The sequence below is a fragment of the Oncorhynchus tshawytscha genome, linkage group LG09 (assembly GCF_018296145.1).
Source record: "Oncorhynchus tshawytscha isolate Ot180627B linkage group LG09, Otsh_v2.0, whole genome shotgun sequence".
Lineage (NCBI taxonomy): Eukaryota > Metazoa > Chordata > Actinopteri > Salmoniformes > Salmonidae > Oncorhynchus > Oncorhynchus tshawytscha.
The window spans coordinates 79,992,776-80,009,048 of NC_056437.1; the positions used below are offsets into that span (position 1 = coordinate 79,992,776).

A 16,273-nucleotide genomic window follows, 5' to 3' on the forward strand; every position below is an offset into this window, starting at 1 on the left:
GGGGAGGACAGGCTCATAGTAATGGCTGTAACAGAATAAATTGAATGGTAATCAAACTCATCAATACATTATTTCCATGTGTTTGATACCATTCAATTTATTCCATTCCAGACATTATTATGAGTCGTCCTCCCCTAAGCAGCCTCCTGTGGTAGACTACATAATCAATGTAAATATATTTTGGGATTGTATCAAATAGGTTTATAAAGTCTGAGAGGCGGGTTGATAATTTGTTTGACCAATGACAACCCTAAAAAAACGCCTTAATCTTCCAATCAGATGAAAGAGTTCAGAATAATTTCCGGATACAATTTCTATTTGTTAGCGTCATTACTTGGGTCATTTATCTGGTAAGAAAATGCTTAATCCAGCGTGCTTTATTATATGGCTAACATGCAAACAACTAAATTATACATCCGGCACGATTTTAAATGACATGTGTGATTATCCTATTTTGTTTAAATTGTGCATAGCTAGCATATTACAAAGCCAGCGTTAGTTAGCTAGCTAACACAAGCTAACTTTTGTTTTCCTCGCGCTCTAACGTTACTAGCTAATACTATCTAGCTGCCTCTTCAGAAATCATCCCAAAATAAACGGTTCATGCAATTAACAATATTGTTGGAAATGGACTTGTAGAATTTGCAGGACGTTTTGTGTAAAACGAAGTATTGTCGAGCTCCTATATTATAGCTGCAAGCTAAACAAACAAAAAAAGTCCATACGCGATGGCGGGGAACTAGCTACTACTACACGTTTGTGTAGTGTGAACATGTCTCCAACGAGAGAATAGCATTAATCATCGACATCGGACTTTAAAAAAAAAAAATAGCGTAAATAAAATATAATTAGAATTTATGTCGAAAATACGGTCCAAAAAATGTTTGTTTACACGAGTCAAGTATTAGCTCGCACATGCGTACTAGCAGATGGTCTATAGCGGCAGAATATTTATGCATTTATAACATCTCGTAAATTTGCAAATATGGGCATAGGACTGGGGAAAATACATTAACGCACCTCCAACTCGTAATTACTAATGGGAAACTTGTCTGTGATCCCTGTGCTCCAATTTGCTGGACTGCCCATATGATGAACTCTGTCTCTGACATCAACTACTAAGGCCAATACCTCGATAACAGAAATTTCAGTAGTTAAATTCAACAACAAAACATGATTTATAAAAGTCTTATTTTAACAGTAATATGTCTATGAGTATGAAAGCTGTACCTTTTCGTTCATGTTTGACACAGTTTGTTTGCCATTAACCAGCAATCGGCATTCTCAACGAGTTCAAAGCACATGAACCCACACATCTCTTTGTTCCTAGTTTATAAGTAGTATTTTCTGACATTACGAGTTGAACGCAGCATCTGACTTTTTGCCCAAAATCATATGAATATCAGCACCATACAGTTGATATAATATATGCTAGCTAACACGATTTACCTAATTATTTATTGAATTTGACCGTCAACAGAACTTGTTTAGTAAACTCAGAAAAATGTAGCTATTGTATTTTACAGATTTATACATCGAGAATGGGACGCAGAAAATCAAAGAGGAAGCCACCTCCCAAAAAGAAACTGACGGGTAACTTGGACACCCAATTCACCTGTCCCTTTTGTAACCACGAGAAGTCCTGTGATGTCAAAATGTAAGTTCACTTGGTTGTGTTGGAACAGTATATGGTCTGGCTGTAAAATATGATCACTGATTACATGTTGATACATATCCTAACACCCTATTCAAATGCACATTTTCTTTTCTCTTTTCAGGGAACGCACTCGAAACACAGGGATAATATCGTGCACCGTCTGCTTGGAAGAATTCCAGACTCCCATTACTTGTATCCTTTCGATTCTTTGATTGGTTCACTATATTCACTTATCTATACACCATATTGCTCACAGAATAGCTTGTGCATTTGTTTAAAAAAATAAATGCTATGTCTTTACAACTGTACCTCCCAAATGAACTTCTCCTTGACATTTGTCTCCAGATCTTTCAGAACCAGTGGATGTTTATAGTGATTGGATAGATGCTTGTGAAGCAGCCAATCAGTAGCAGTGGTACCCCTGACTCTATTCCTGTCTGACCTCACCCCTCATTCCCTATGATGGGTCACATATCTCTGGCTGGGCCAGGGCTTTGTCAAGTAGTGAATGTGGAGAACAAACGAAGACAGATAACACATCTGTGAAAACTTCAGTGTCTACACACGAATGGATTTGATATGAAGAACGATACACTTCCTGTCCTCCCTCTCTGTGGCAGGGTGGGATAGGGGTAGGGCAATGAAATGTCCCAATGGTCCTGATCTTTGAGAATCCCACTAAGTTTCAAACCACCTCATCATTTGTTATGTTTTACAGGTAAGCCTGTTGGTGGATATGTCTTTAGACTTTCCCAAGCTGCCATGTCCCCCTTTACTGGAGCAAGTAGGTTACATTTGTAAAAAGAAAAAAAAGAGGTGATCCTGTAGTTTTTATTTTATGTCATGATTTTTATTTCAATTTGTTTTTTTTGTACGGAAATGACTTGATCAATAAACACATCAATGTAATTCACACCTAACTGCATCTGTCACATACCGCTGAAATGGTTCAAATATCTAGAACAAATATGAACGAAAATTCATCTGATATGGCCTGGTGGCAAGTTTCACTCACAACCCAAATTAAATAATTGTAATTTTGAAGTGTTTTATTGTATTGCAGCTAATTTCATTATAAGTGAAAGCCAAATAAATACAATATTTTATTAATACTGAACAATTCATTGTCTGAACAACATTGACACTTGTTTTAGATCAGAGGGTAATATTTCCAATTGTATTTTGGCTAGGCACTGTTGGCTCTCATTCTAAACTAAAAACATTTTCTTAATACACAACTGACTTCTTATATAGCTATTAGACATGTAACTATACAGAATAGGTTAGGTGCTTTAATAAAGACACCTCTTGTGGTACATATGACTTTTACCTTAAGTCTGTGGAATGTAGTCTGTTTTTTTTCTCCAAATGTTAAAGGGATTTCAAAACACTAGATGGCACACTAATGTAGGGGGGAAAATGCAACATGGCCTTCAGATTATTACGGGCTCAGCATCAAACGATGTTCCCTTTAATTAAAGTATTAAGCCTTCAAAAGTTTGACAAATCATCACTATAAATTCCAGAGGTCAGAACCTCAGGAGGGACTCAATATTTTATGTAGCTTTATCTCCAATACCTCCTATTTAAAAAAAACATTACTGCCCAGTAACCGATATCAAGACCTTTCAAATTTAACTTAAATGGATCGTTCACCCAACTTTAAAAATTACATTGTTTTCCTTACTGTAAGCAGTCTGTGGACAAGGCATAACCAGTCCATGCTTTGTACATGAGCATGCAAGGCATAGAGATGTGTTCTGTGGAACGTTCCAGGTGCAAGACATGATCTTGAACAAACCTCTTAGCAAGCAAACAAGCCTGCTTTTCAAAGGTTTGGTCAAGCATGCACAGTTTAATGTTTAAACCATTAGCAGCTGTGTTAGGCTACATTATCCCAAGCATAAATGTTGCAAACTTATGTTATTCATTTGCGACTGCTGGTACAAGGTGATTAATGAATCCACAGAATGACTGTCACATCTTGCAGTGCTCAAAATCACATTACATTCAAGATCTGCGGTGGGTACCCCATATCATGTAGTAGTTAATGATACAGGGTCTGCTGTATTGAGCTATGACTAAGTGGACGTTAATTAGACCGTTATCTCGTGTATAACAGCGTGCAGATGTTATGGATCTCTCAAAGACCTGGCTTGTCTGCCTTCTAGTCATAAGCAATTCTATCCATGTACATATTCAACAAGGTGATGCAAAGTGCAAATAGCGCAGCAATATATTAAAGCTGTGTGCCATGGAATCTATAGAGGGATTATAACTTGTCTCATGCAAACTGGCCTATATGACATCCACATTAACATAGCTGGCACAATGGCTAAAATTTCTTCTGCATTGTTTATCACTAATTAAGTGTGCGAGACATGTTGAATTCAGCTTATAATACTAAAAATATGAAAATATATTGGCTTTTCACGATGCCTTTAGGGGCTTACATTAATTCAAGTATCAGGTTTGAGAACCCTACTACTAATCTTCTAATGATTTAAAGAATACTAGAAAACAAAATCCATCTGTGGTATAAAATGGCTGGTTGGCAGTCCTGTGAGCTAGAGCAGGGATGTCAGCGCAGTGCAGACGTGCATACACAGGCAAAGTCACAAGGAATACATCTGATCAAAGTTTTTTAGTCCATGTCCCTGTGTCCTGGAAGACTCCGTCTGATTCTGTGGGCCCCGAGTCATCCAGAGGAATTTCATCCCAGAGCGGACTCCTGTTCCTCAGGGGTTAAAGGTTAACAGCAACATGTCGGTCACTTCTTTCCATTCAAGGAACTTTTTCCTTTATTCTCAATGTTTAAGCTGGATGGGGGATCTACAACTAAAAATATAAATTTTTATAAACTATAAAAGATCTATAAATTTAAAAAAATGACATAATAAGATTGATTAAGGAATGGGTCTCTTGACATTATTAGTATCTCTTAGTATTTATTTTCTGTTCATATTTGAACAGAAAAATCTCCATTGCAAAGGGAGAGAGGGGTGTGGGCCACTACATTAAAGTGATTTAAAATAACAAGGTCAAAGAGATTGAACCAGGCATGAATCCCCTCAAAGGACAAAAATGATTTGAATGGTTGATCACAAAAAAAAAACAGCAAGGGACGAGAATAATGGAAACAGTAAATAACGGTTTGGGTGGTCTTGCTGGTGGAGAGGGGTTCTTGAGAGGAGGGGACTGGGGTTATTCTGTTCTCTTTAGTCATAGTACATAGTACCGTCAAACTCAGCCCTCTCTCCGTTGTTGACGAATTCATCAGGGTTGGAGCAGTACTTGTTGTCGTAGACCTGCCGAGGGAGGCCGTATGTGGTCATGCCCTGCTGGGACGCCATCTTGTTGGTGCCCATCTGCAGTGAAACGGTGGAGGTGTCGCATTCCTCCAAGCCCAGACTCTTGTCATAGATGTGTCTCCTGGTGCCAGGGGCCGTCATGCCAGACTGAGAGAGGGAGAGAGGAAGAAAAGCAGGGGAGGATTAGATATAGGCTACAAAGTGTAATATTTTATATCATATTAATTGCTTTCATGATAGGCAGAGAGGGAAAACTCCCAAGATGTGCAGAATGTTAGTCAATTCTATCTCTACCAGAGAAGATCTATTTGTGAAATCAAATGGCGCCCCACCTGGTTGGCACCCTTATTGGTGCCCATCTGGAGGCTGATGGTGGACTGGTCCAGAGGGTTCTCCATTCCCCCCCTCGGGTCATACAGGTGACGCCGCGTGCCATAAGATGTCATGCCCTTCTGGCTGGCAAGTTTGTTGGTACCCATCTGGACAGACAGGCAAAGGTAGTGCACTGGTTATGCCTGAACTATAATACCGTTAAACCAATCCTATCGGCCAAACTAAAAACAAATGAAGGTATGTTATAACATGCTGCTACTACTACTTATATTACACCTGTAATAACAGTGATATCTTAGTGTATAAGGTGTATATGATACAAAGACTGTTCTGACCTGCAGGCCGATGACATTGCGCCCTTCCTTCAGCATGTCTGGGGCGAAACGGCGCTGGTGTGCTGTTGCATACTTCACTCCCATGTCATGCTTGGAGTGGAAACCTTTGGACTGGGCCTGGTGAAAGAGGGGAAGGTTAGAAAAACAGATTATGGATCCTCACATGAAGTAGAAGTAGGTTTTCTTACAAGCCACTGACAATACTTTCTACATACAGTACTGTACAATGTGCTGAGATTCCTCTATGGGTTTCCACTCACAATTCCAGCCAGGGTGATGAGCGTGCTCTGGACCTGGGTGTAGTTGGTATTCTCAAACAGGTCGTTGGCCTCAAACAAATCGTATGGCTTCATACCATAAACTGTGATGGCTCGGACAAAATTGCCAATGTTTTCCAGCTGGGCAATGAAAAGGAAAAATAATTAGCCAAGAACAAATGGTCCACTGAGGTAAAAGCAAGAGTACAAACAAAGAGGACACCAGTTACTGAGTTATTTGTTATTTTGATATTGTCATGTTTCTTTAAATAGTCATTCTATTTGAGACTCAGGACTTCAGAATGGTCAGCTGTGTGGGGTTTTCTTCAAAGCCCTACTCACCAGTTGGATAATATTTTTCTCTTTTATTCTTGACAAATGGACCACCACATGTGAGTGCATTGATTCTTAGTGACATTGTATGTCATGGATGATTCTTGAAAGTGCCTCAACAAACACTTAAAAGTGCTGTTTTCTTTTTGAGTCTCATAAAAGAGATCTGAAGACGCACGCTGAGATGTGCCCCATTAAACAACGTAGCTGCAGCTTGAAATGTAAATAAATAAACACTATGCCAAGCAAAAGACTATCTATCTGGTTACATATTTCAGCGAGTTCAGTGGATGAAAGGTATGGAGTGGAAAAAACTACTGACTCTTGGCATGCTTATTGCTGCTCAATACTAAGCAAAGTTTCTATAATAACTATAGCCCACTGCACTTCATGATGGGCATGATGTTATATAATAATACAAAAACATTTATTCTGTCTCAGAACAAGCTTACCTGATGCCAGTTTTGAGGGGAAGTGTTAATCTTTCTCACAGATCCTGGCTGAAGTGTGTTGATAAGTCTACACACAAGGAAAGAGAAAGCACAGAACAGTCAAAATACTGTTCTGACTTTGAGTGGCCCAGTCATCATTAACAGTGGGGAAATGAATGAGACAATGATATTGGAAGCAACAGAAAGTAATATGATATGACACACAATATGCTCTGCCATTCTGCACGGCCACAGTACTGAGGAGAGTATCGTTCACTCACTCGCACAAGATGACCCCATCCTTTAGGTTCTCCATGAAAGGATCAGCGATCTTCTTGCCTGTTACGTCCTGGATCCACAGCCTCAGCTCCTCCTCCTTCTGGGGGTCATACTTCTGGGCCAACTGAAGAGGCAGAGGTCAAATGTTATACAGTGCATTTATTCAGACCCTTCACTTTTTCCACATTTTGTTATTTCTTATTCTAAAATGGATTAAGTTATTATTTTTCCGCCACACACAATACCCCATAATGACACAGCGAAAACAACGCAGTGAAGGGGTCTGATTACTTTCCAGATGCACTGTAAATGTGTTGCATTTGACTGCATCCTAACATCTGCAGACACTCAGGTCTTGTAACTGTCAGTTCTGCATGATGAATGATCTTGTGACAGGTGCTTGGCTACCGGAAAAATAAAAATGATCTTACAACAAACTAACTATAGTAAACGAGTCATAGAACTATGATATTTATCAGAGCTATTATCCCCCCCTCTCCTTTTTCCTTTCTCATCTTGTAACAGAGGGATAACATTCCTCCCACTTTCCTTTGAAAGCCTACCCATTGTAATAAAACCTAACGATGAAGATTAGAGTTAAAAAACAACAGGAAGAAAGGTTAAAATGGCCATGGGACATTCCTGCATGGAGAAACACTGATTCTCCGCTTCCATGTATTTCCCTATTGGCACAAACGCACCCCCCTAATACCATAAATTCTATGGTGGGTCTGTAGCCCCCTTCTCACTCTGCACTTTCTCCTTTTCTGAATGTTCTGCTCACTCACAGTCTGGGAGAGGGCTTGTGAGACCAGGAGCCAACACAAACAGGTATTTCAAAGCAGCAGGGTTTGCGTAGCTTCCAGTCCATCACACCAAACTTGGGAGAAACAGCTCTCCCTATTACTCCTCCCTGTGCTCCCTCTGGGTTTTCCGGAATCTGTACTTTTACAGTGAGGCGATCTACTCAGGCAAACCACATCTGATAATGAGATGCCAAGACCTGCAGACAGCACTTGGAGCCAGCCAAGGTATTTTGGTCAGAGTTTCATTTAACTGTGTCAGGAGGTCAGGAATGTAATCAGAACTGGTTCATTTATTTAAAAATGTATAAGTCTTTGATGCCAAGATTGGCACCTATCCATTGATTCTATCAGTGTTTTTCATGTATGAACTCAGCGGAGAGAATATAAATTAAATCAGTGTAGGCCATGGCATAAGGAATAAAATGGTTTAAGTTGATACAAACAGGGGTGAAAGTAAGACAGAACGGTCAGGTATGGAGTACCGGCAAAATAAAGAGTGGGTGTACGCCATGCCGGTAAAACGTGAACCTATCACAATTATTAAAACAGATTTCAAGAAAACTGTAGGCTATCACACTATTTTTCATACCGCATGTCATTTGCATGAAAAATGAGCGAATAGACTTGAAAACTTGTGGAATACGTTCCAAAATGCAGTGGTTCAACAATAACACTGACATTTTGATAAGGCAGAGATGAGCGGCCGAGACCGAGATGCGCGCGGACAGCAGTGTACGCATCAATTCAGGTTACAATACTTGTGTAGGCCCAATGAAGGACAATCACCGAATGTCATTCAGAACACTTTGGAGTTTTGTAAGTGATGTCTCTTTGCATTTATCAAAAGGCACTACTGTATGGATGTTGGAATTATTTTAGCGTGGATTGGCCTAATAGTTGGAATAGTAACTGAGGTCTGGACACTGACTGTAGGTCTCACATGTCGCCTATTATAATTTTAACTCCTGCAGAATATAGTGTTCCTCACAGTAAAATTATTATCCAAATGTTAATTTTGTCTCGGGATCAGGAGTGGAGAAATACGATTGATTTATTTCAGCATCTTGAGAGAATGAGATTGGGCGCTTTTAGGGACCAGTTGTGTAGCCTTAAAGTGCAATTTCATCAGCTACATAAAAGCTGACAGTATTTAATTTTCAGCCACATTAAATATGCATCCAAGACGAAATGAAATACTATCAGAAACATGTTGGATCGTTTTCACAGCTTTTCATTTCCTTTAAACCGGTCAAACAGATGTCATTTGGAAATCTCCCTGGTTCCTAAACGTCCTCGGTCTGGGAGAGAAGCAGAAATGAAAGAGAAACTTTAACTAAGTCACCTATACTGAACAAAGATGTAAACGCAACATGCAACAATATCAAAGATTTTACTGGGTTACAGTTCATAGAAAGAAATCAGTCAATTTAAATAAATTAATTCACATGACTAGGTAGGGTCGCCAGAGTGCGGGCCTGGGATGGCATAGGTCCACCAACTCCGGAGCCAGGTCCACCCACTGGTGAGTCAAGCCCAGCCAATCAGAATGAGTTTTTCCCCACAAAAGGGCTTTATTACAGACAGAAATACTCCTCAGCACCCCCACTCCCCCTCCTCAGACGATCATGCAGGTGAAGAAGGCGGATGTGGAGGTCCTGGCTGGCATGGTTACAAGTAGTCTGCGGTTGTGAGGCCAGTTGTACTTACTGCCAAATTCTCTAAAACAACGTTGTAGGCAAGTGTAATGATCATGTGGTTTAATCAGCTTCTTGATCTGCCACACCTGGCAAAGGGGAAATGCTCACTAACAGGGATGTAAACTAAATAAGCTTTTATTGCATATGGAACATTTCAGGGATCTTTTATTTCAGCTCATGGAAAATGGGACCAACACTTTACATGTTGCATTTATATTTTTGTTCTGTATAGATTGTAGATGATGCATTGATCATTCTATCGATTTATGCCATCATTAGCAAGGCTTCATCTAGTATTCTAGATGAGCATCAAGTAATGACAGAAGAGGAGCTGTAAGGATCTAATTATAGACAAGTTGACTAACAAATGTTACGTAATAAAAAGCAGAAAAATATCTAAATATAGCTTTAAAACTATTCCCGCACCTTCTGTTGTTCAGAAGTACCTGAGTAACTTGCACAGGTAGCCTACATTAGCCTTTGAAGTAATTGATTGACAATCAGATGAAAACACAAGACAGGTCATGTTTATGCCACATTAAAAAGGTAGGCTAATACATTTTAAAAGTTAAAGGACAAATCTTTACTATTAGGTCTGTAGAGATCCTATTAAATGAATAGGGATTCTAAATGTAATTCTATGATTAGGCCCGTATAGATTTTCTTTAAGTGTGTACACACATTGGAGGTCCCTGTACCGGGAATACATAACATTTACTTTCACCCCTGGATACAAACATGTTGAAGGTTGACATTCCAGTGAATCCACAAGGCCCTGTTCTGTCTGCCTCTCCTCTGCCTCAACAGTGTTTTGTCATTCCCCACTGGAGTGTAAATTGTTTACAGAGAGACACTTGCTCAGGTTGTAAGACAGAGCTCAGGGACACCTTAAAAGGAGATTTAGGTTGCTGACGTACCTGTCTGTCAGTCTCTGGAGCATATCCGCTGTCATCGGATGTCATGCCACTGGCATATGTATATATATATATATAACAAAAGTTTCTCAATACTTTGTTATATACCCTTTGTTGGCAATGACAGAGGTCAAACGTTTTCTGTAAGTCTTCACAAGGTTTTCACACACTGTTGCTGGTATTTTGGCCCATTCCTCCATGCAGATCTCCTCTAGAGCAGTGATGTTTTGGGTTTTGGGGCTGTTGCTGGGCAACACGGACTTTCAACTCCCTCCAAAGATTTTCTATGGGGTTGAGATCTGGAGACTGGCTAGGCCACTCCAGGACCTTGAAATGCTTCTTACGAAGCCACTCCTTCGTTGCCCGGGCGGTGTGTTTGGGATCATTGTCATGCTGAAAGACCCAGCCACGTTTCATCTTCAATGCCCTTGCTGATGGAAGGAGGTTTTCACTCAAAATCTCACGATACATGGCCCCATTCATTCTTTCCTTTACACGGATCAGTCGTCCTGGTCCCTTTGCAGAAAAACAGCCACAAAGCATGATGTTTCCACCCCCATGCTTCACAGTAGGTATGGTGTTCTTTGGGTGCAACTCAGCATTCTTTGTCCTTCAAACACGACGAGTTGCGTTTTTACCAAAAAGTTATTTTGGTTTCATCTGACCATATGACATTCTCCCAATCTTCTTCTGGATCATCCAAATGCTCTCTAGCAAACTTCAGACGGGCCTGGACATCTACTGGCTTAAGCAGGGGGACGCATCTGGCACTGCAGGATTTGAGTTCCTGGCAGCATAGTGTGTTACTGATGGTAGGCTTTGTTACTTTGGTCCCAGCTCTCTGCAGGTCATTCACTAGGTCCCCCCGTGTGGTTCTGGGATTTTTGCTCACCGTTCTTGTGATCATTTTGACCCCACGGGGTGAGATCTTGCATGGAGCCCCAGATCGAGGGAGATTATCAGTGGTCTTGTATGTCTTCCATTTCCTAATAATTGCTCCCACAGTTGATTTCTTCAAACCAAGCTGCTTACCTATTGCAGATTCAGTCTTCCCAGTCTCGTGCAGGTCTACAATTTTGTTTCTGGTGTCCTTTGACAGCTCTTTGGTCTTGGCCATAGTGGAGTTTGGAGTGTGACTGTTTGAGGTTGTGGACAGGTGTCTTTTATACTGATAACAAGTTCAAACAGGTGCCATTAATACAGGTAACGAGTGGAGGACAGAGGAGCCTCTTAATGAAGAAGTTACAGGTTTGTGAGAGCCAGAAATCTTGCTTGTTTGTAGGTGACCAAATACTTATTTTCCACCATAATTTGCAAATAAATTCATTAAAAATCCTACAATGTGATTTTCTGGATTTTTTTCTCTCATTTTGTCTGTCATAGTTGAAGTGTACCTATGATGAAAATTACAGGCCTCTCTCATCTTTAAGTGGGAGAACTTGCACAATTGGTGGCTGACTAAATACTTTTTTGCCCCACTGTACATATATATACTGACTGATACTCTATTGAATATGACCTATTTCTATACTACAACACTGATGATGGCACTAACCATGGTGGCCAACTATAAGGAAATGTTTGTTTGAAGAGTGCCCCTGTGAAAGTATGGATAGGAAACCACTATGTATGCAGGAACCACGGCTCTTCCAACACAATAAGGTTGATGATAGGGATAGCAAATTCAGTTGTCATTGACAGACATGGAGTTGGGAGTTCTGGAATATCATGGGATAGTTATTTGATTCCATTGGCAGAGTCATGCTATGTCCAAGTTGAACATGGGTTGTCAGCAGTTATGTTACACACACACATTTTGTGCATCACTGTCATTGCACTGTCACTGAAAATACAATCTCTCCCAGAACATCAGTGGATGTTGACAGCACAGTCGCCTACATGGTAGGCCTACAGTAGCTGGTCCATTGACTCTTGATTGGTGTTGATGACTCATTTAGTTCTCGCCTAGACTTTAAAGCTGCAATCTGCAGTTGAAACAATAACAAACCGTGACTAATTTGGTAAAATAGCTTAGGGATGGGTCTGTAGAAATGTAACCACTGATGGGTTCTGATGATGGGGTAAGAACAATGAACTAAGCTCATGAAGGATTTATAAGTCATATTCTTCAATAATCAATGGATATCATGAATTTAAATGTCCAAAATGAATGTAGCGATCACAGATTGCCTCTTTAAAAAATATGTACATACTGGTAGCCTTCTAGAGACACCTTGAAATCAGGCCTTGTGGGCTCATCTGTGAGTAATTCTGTCATTGTGCTCTGTGGCAGACAGGTGAGGTGATATCACTTGTAATCTAAACGGCCCAGTTCAAAGTTATGAATCAGATACAATTGGTTTGGATACCCTCACATATTAAACGATAAAGTAAACTGTCAGAATGGTAGGCTGCCATGTATCAGTATAGGCCTAATGAATAATCCATGATCATCATTGACAGTCCAATTTGACGGTCCAAAAAGCCTATTCGACAAAATCTCCTCACAGAAAGCAAAAATATATTATTGGCCCTCGATATACCATTGGTTCCCCTACAACTAATACATCTGAGAAGATGCGCGTACCAACAACAAGATATGCGAGCGTCAAGTGCGCACCTTCCTGAGCGTGAGCATTCTCTTGGTCCACTGATGCAAATTACGCAAGGAGCCCATTATTTTCATTTCAATTAAAAGGAAAGCTACATGACATGCGAGATACATACCTTACTTTTGACCTCGGCAGAAAGTCCGAAGGATGGTCCACCTTTGAAATTCTTTGACATAGTTATCTTTGATTATTCACAGAGGATATTTAAAAATGGTGAAATACACCCCTCTATCCTGGCACGAGAAAACCCACAGCAAAGTCCTCTTTCTCCCTGGACTCCAATGGATATGACAGAGCCGCGGATTCAGATTCTGTAACGTTCTTGCTCGCTCTGGTGAGGCTGTGGACCACTTTGCAACACTTTTCTCAATCTTTTTTAAACTCTTCCCATCTGTGGATTTCTGGAGTGCGGCGCGATTGGCTAGGGCCACCATCCAATCCCGACGTTGCCTCTTCCTCTGGGTGATGTCACCAGAATGGCATTTGACTCGCTCAGTGTCACTTTTTCCACCTTAAGGGGAATTGGATGTTGGATGGAGGATCCTTTTCAATTGCCTAATTTTACTGCATCCCAATTTCACTTTCATTACCAAATGAAATAAATATCAAGCACATCACAAATTCATAGACCTATAGCTATTATTAAATAGTTGAGGGTCTACCTCACAATCACAGGTCAAGGCAGACCTTTAGAGTTTTGAATTACACATTTAACTTTATATTTATACAAAGTATTATAAAGTAATATTTATACATGCGGCAAGGTGTTTCATTACTGTATGTGTAGATCCTATATGACAGAATTATTTGTCAGGCCTGAAAGTATTGACCCATCCATCATAAACGTGAAGAAGCTTGGTTTATATTGTTGGGTAAAGAGGTTCAAGACCAGTGTAACCCTAATTATGGTCATGGTCAAGGATGGCTAAGAAAGCAGATATTGAAAAGGCTAAATGGACACTTTCTCACTTGAGCATATTTAATTGATCACTTTCTTATGCAAACTATTTCAGTATGAATAGCAAAATGATTCATCCTGATAATAATACATTAAATGTATCCCAAATGTATTTATTTTAGTGATTAACATTTTATATGTATTCTTCTTACCATTTTCAACCCTGATGCTTTACAATTCCTGTCTTGGTTTTCCATAACAAACTTGGAACTAAATACTACAATCTACTTTTTGGAAAATGAGTGCTTCCCCAGTGTTTCTCCACTTCTCTGCTCGTCCACAGGCAGATGACAGGGGAATGGAATGCAAAGCCAGCGGGCTGTGGAGTGTCAAAGGGAACAGGCAGCACTGCTCCCCAGAGAGCAGCAGGATGATTCACCCTACTGCTGTTTGTCCTGTCCCACTTTCACTCTCACATACACATGGTGGTAATGCGTTACCAGACAGGGCATGAAGAGAAGGTTCTGGAAAGAGCACTATGAGGGGATGGAGGATGAGGAAAGGGGTTATGGTGGAGGGCTGTGGGAATGCTGGAATAGTTTTGTTCAAACACCCTGACCCAGTAACAATACAGGCAGGATTACTGTAAATCAATCAAGTTGATGATAAAATGCCAAGAGTAGTTTGGTAGAGCAGCAGTGAAACGGTCTGCAAAGCTCACATAATTCCAAGTGGTTTTTAATATGGAGGTTCCTAGACAATGATGGACAATTAATGACTAATTCCAGTTACAGTGTAATTACACGTTGGAGCATATCGTTGGGACACCAATGTGGTTTTTTGCAGGGCATCTCAAATGAAGAAGAGTGGAAGTCAGGTGGACTTTCTCTGCCTCCGACAAAGACAAATGAATTATTTCCACCAGCGGTGAAATACCTGTTTTATAATGGTTTCTAGAAGATCACAGACCTGCCAACATTATAAAAGTAAATGATTTGAGTTGAGAAGAGTCATAATGCCTCAGCTCAGACGATTGCAATTGCACTGCATTTGTGTGGAAAAGGTCACACATTTTTTGACGATAAATGAGTTTCAACCTGATAGGCTAGCTGTAGTGGTAGTAGAAGTTTGAGTTTGGCAGACATCTTTACACACAATAGTCTATAGTGTATAAACCAAGAGGTTATGAAGCTTAGACTCTTACTGGGCTACTGATCTAACTACTGAGCACCATTAACAATGTTAACAACTATGTTATAACCCAATAGTTGACGTTTAATATCAGCACATAGTCATGAAGAGTTTGAGGAACACTGTGAATCTGAGAGTACACACTTTAACAAACAATGACCAGAAAAAGATACACTAAGCAAAGCTTAGATAGAGCTGGTTTGTGAAGATTGGCCCTTTATGGTTTATGAGTCCTATCAGCAGTTGAAACAATAACCACTGTTTTGGTAAAAAGCTGAGGGATGGAGCTGTAGAAATGTAATCACTCTCAAATTCATAGACAGACCTATGGATGCAAGGACTGACCATCCATGATATCAACATTATAGTTTTAACCATGTTTTGAGGGTATACAGTGTTTGTTTACATTGATTTTGTTTATAAACATTGGAGTAAAACAGGCTTATATTTTGAGTTCTGATGGGGTAAGACATTAAAACTAAGCTCATGAGGCATTTATAAGTTACATTCTTCAAGAATCAATGGAAACATTCATTTATGTCTAAAAAAGGATGCTGATTGCCCCTTTAAAGCTCACCTTAAAGTCTTACTTTAGGTATGAGGCTGCGATGACAAACTAAAATTATAGTGAAGCCTTGTGTAACATGGCCATAAACAGACTGTCAGTGAAATACAGAAGCGCACAAGTACAGCGAGAGAGAGTAGCTGAATGTGGGACCAAGCAAGGGTCTTATAAACATCTCAAGGAGAGAAGAGGCACACGAGAGGAATTTGGACACTTTATTTGGGCATGATGGGAGAAGGAAGGGCCATAACTGGCTGGAGCAGCCCAGATGTAATGTGATGTGAAAGTGGAATCCCTCAAACTGATAATGAACTACTGTTACATGTTTGCTGTGCAGTGGGTCTTTGTGGGTCATGTACAGTGAGAGGAAGCATAGGGAACATATCCACACCTCCAGATTGGAAACCTCTTATGATGGTCTGTTTATTTGAACACTAACATGCTGGGGTCTTGAGATGACAAGGTTTGGATAACTTTACAACTTTAAATTCAAACGGAATTAGAAACACAAGAAAAGAGCCATTAGAGAGGGTACACCTTGGTAGGAAGGACACCTAGGCTAAAAACAGAGCTCAGGCAAAGGGAGATGAGAAGACTGAGGCTTTGGGAGAGCTACGAGATCCAAGAGAGGCAGACAAATTGTGCAAGTCATAA

At 40.2% G+C, this 16,273-nt stretch overlaps 2 protein-coding genes across 2 annotated transcripts; one reads left to right on the plus strand and one right to left on the minus strand.

Annotated features, from left to right (window-relative positions):
• Positions 1–245: 245 nt before the first annotated feature.
• elof1 (ELF1 homolog, elongation factor 1) lies at positions 246–2,570 on the plus strand. The gene is made up of 4 exons (XM_024373179.2): positions 246–350; positions 1,527–1,657; positions 1,779–1,849; positions 2,003–2,570. The coding sequence occupies exons 2-4, from the start codon at positions 1,542–1,544 to the stop codon at positions 2,065–2,067; spliced, it is 252 nt and encodes an 83-aa protein (XP_024228947.1). The 5' UTR covers positions 246–350; positions 1,527–1,541; the 3' UTR covers positions 2,068–2,570.
• On the minus strand, positions 2,486–13,326 carry cnn1b (calponin 1, basic, smooth muscle, b). The gene is made up of 7 exons (XM_024373173.2): positions 13,081–13,326; positions 6,939–7,060; positions 6,679–6,745; positions 5,897–6,034; positions 5,637–5,753; positions 5,301–5,447; positions 2,486–5,115 (listed from the first exon to the last, which is right to left on the minus strand). The coding sequence occupies exons 1-7, from the start codon at positions 13,138–13,140 to the stop codon at positions 4,876–4,878; spliced, it is 891 nt and encodes a 296-aa protein (XP_024228941.1). The 5' UTR covers positions 13,141–13,326; the 3' UTR covers positions 2,486–4,875.
• Between the last annotated feature and the right edge of the window lie 2,947 nt (positions 13,327–16,273).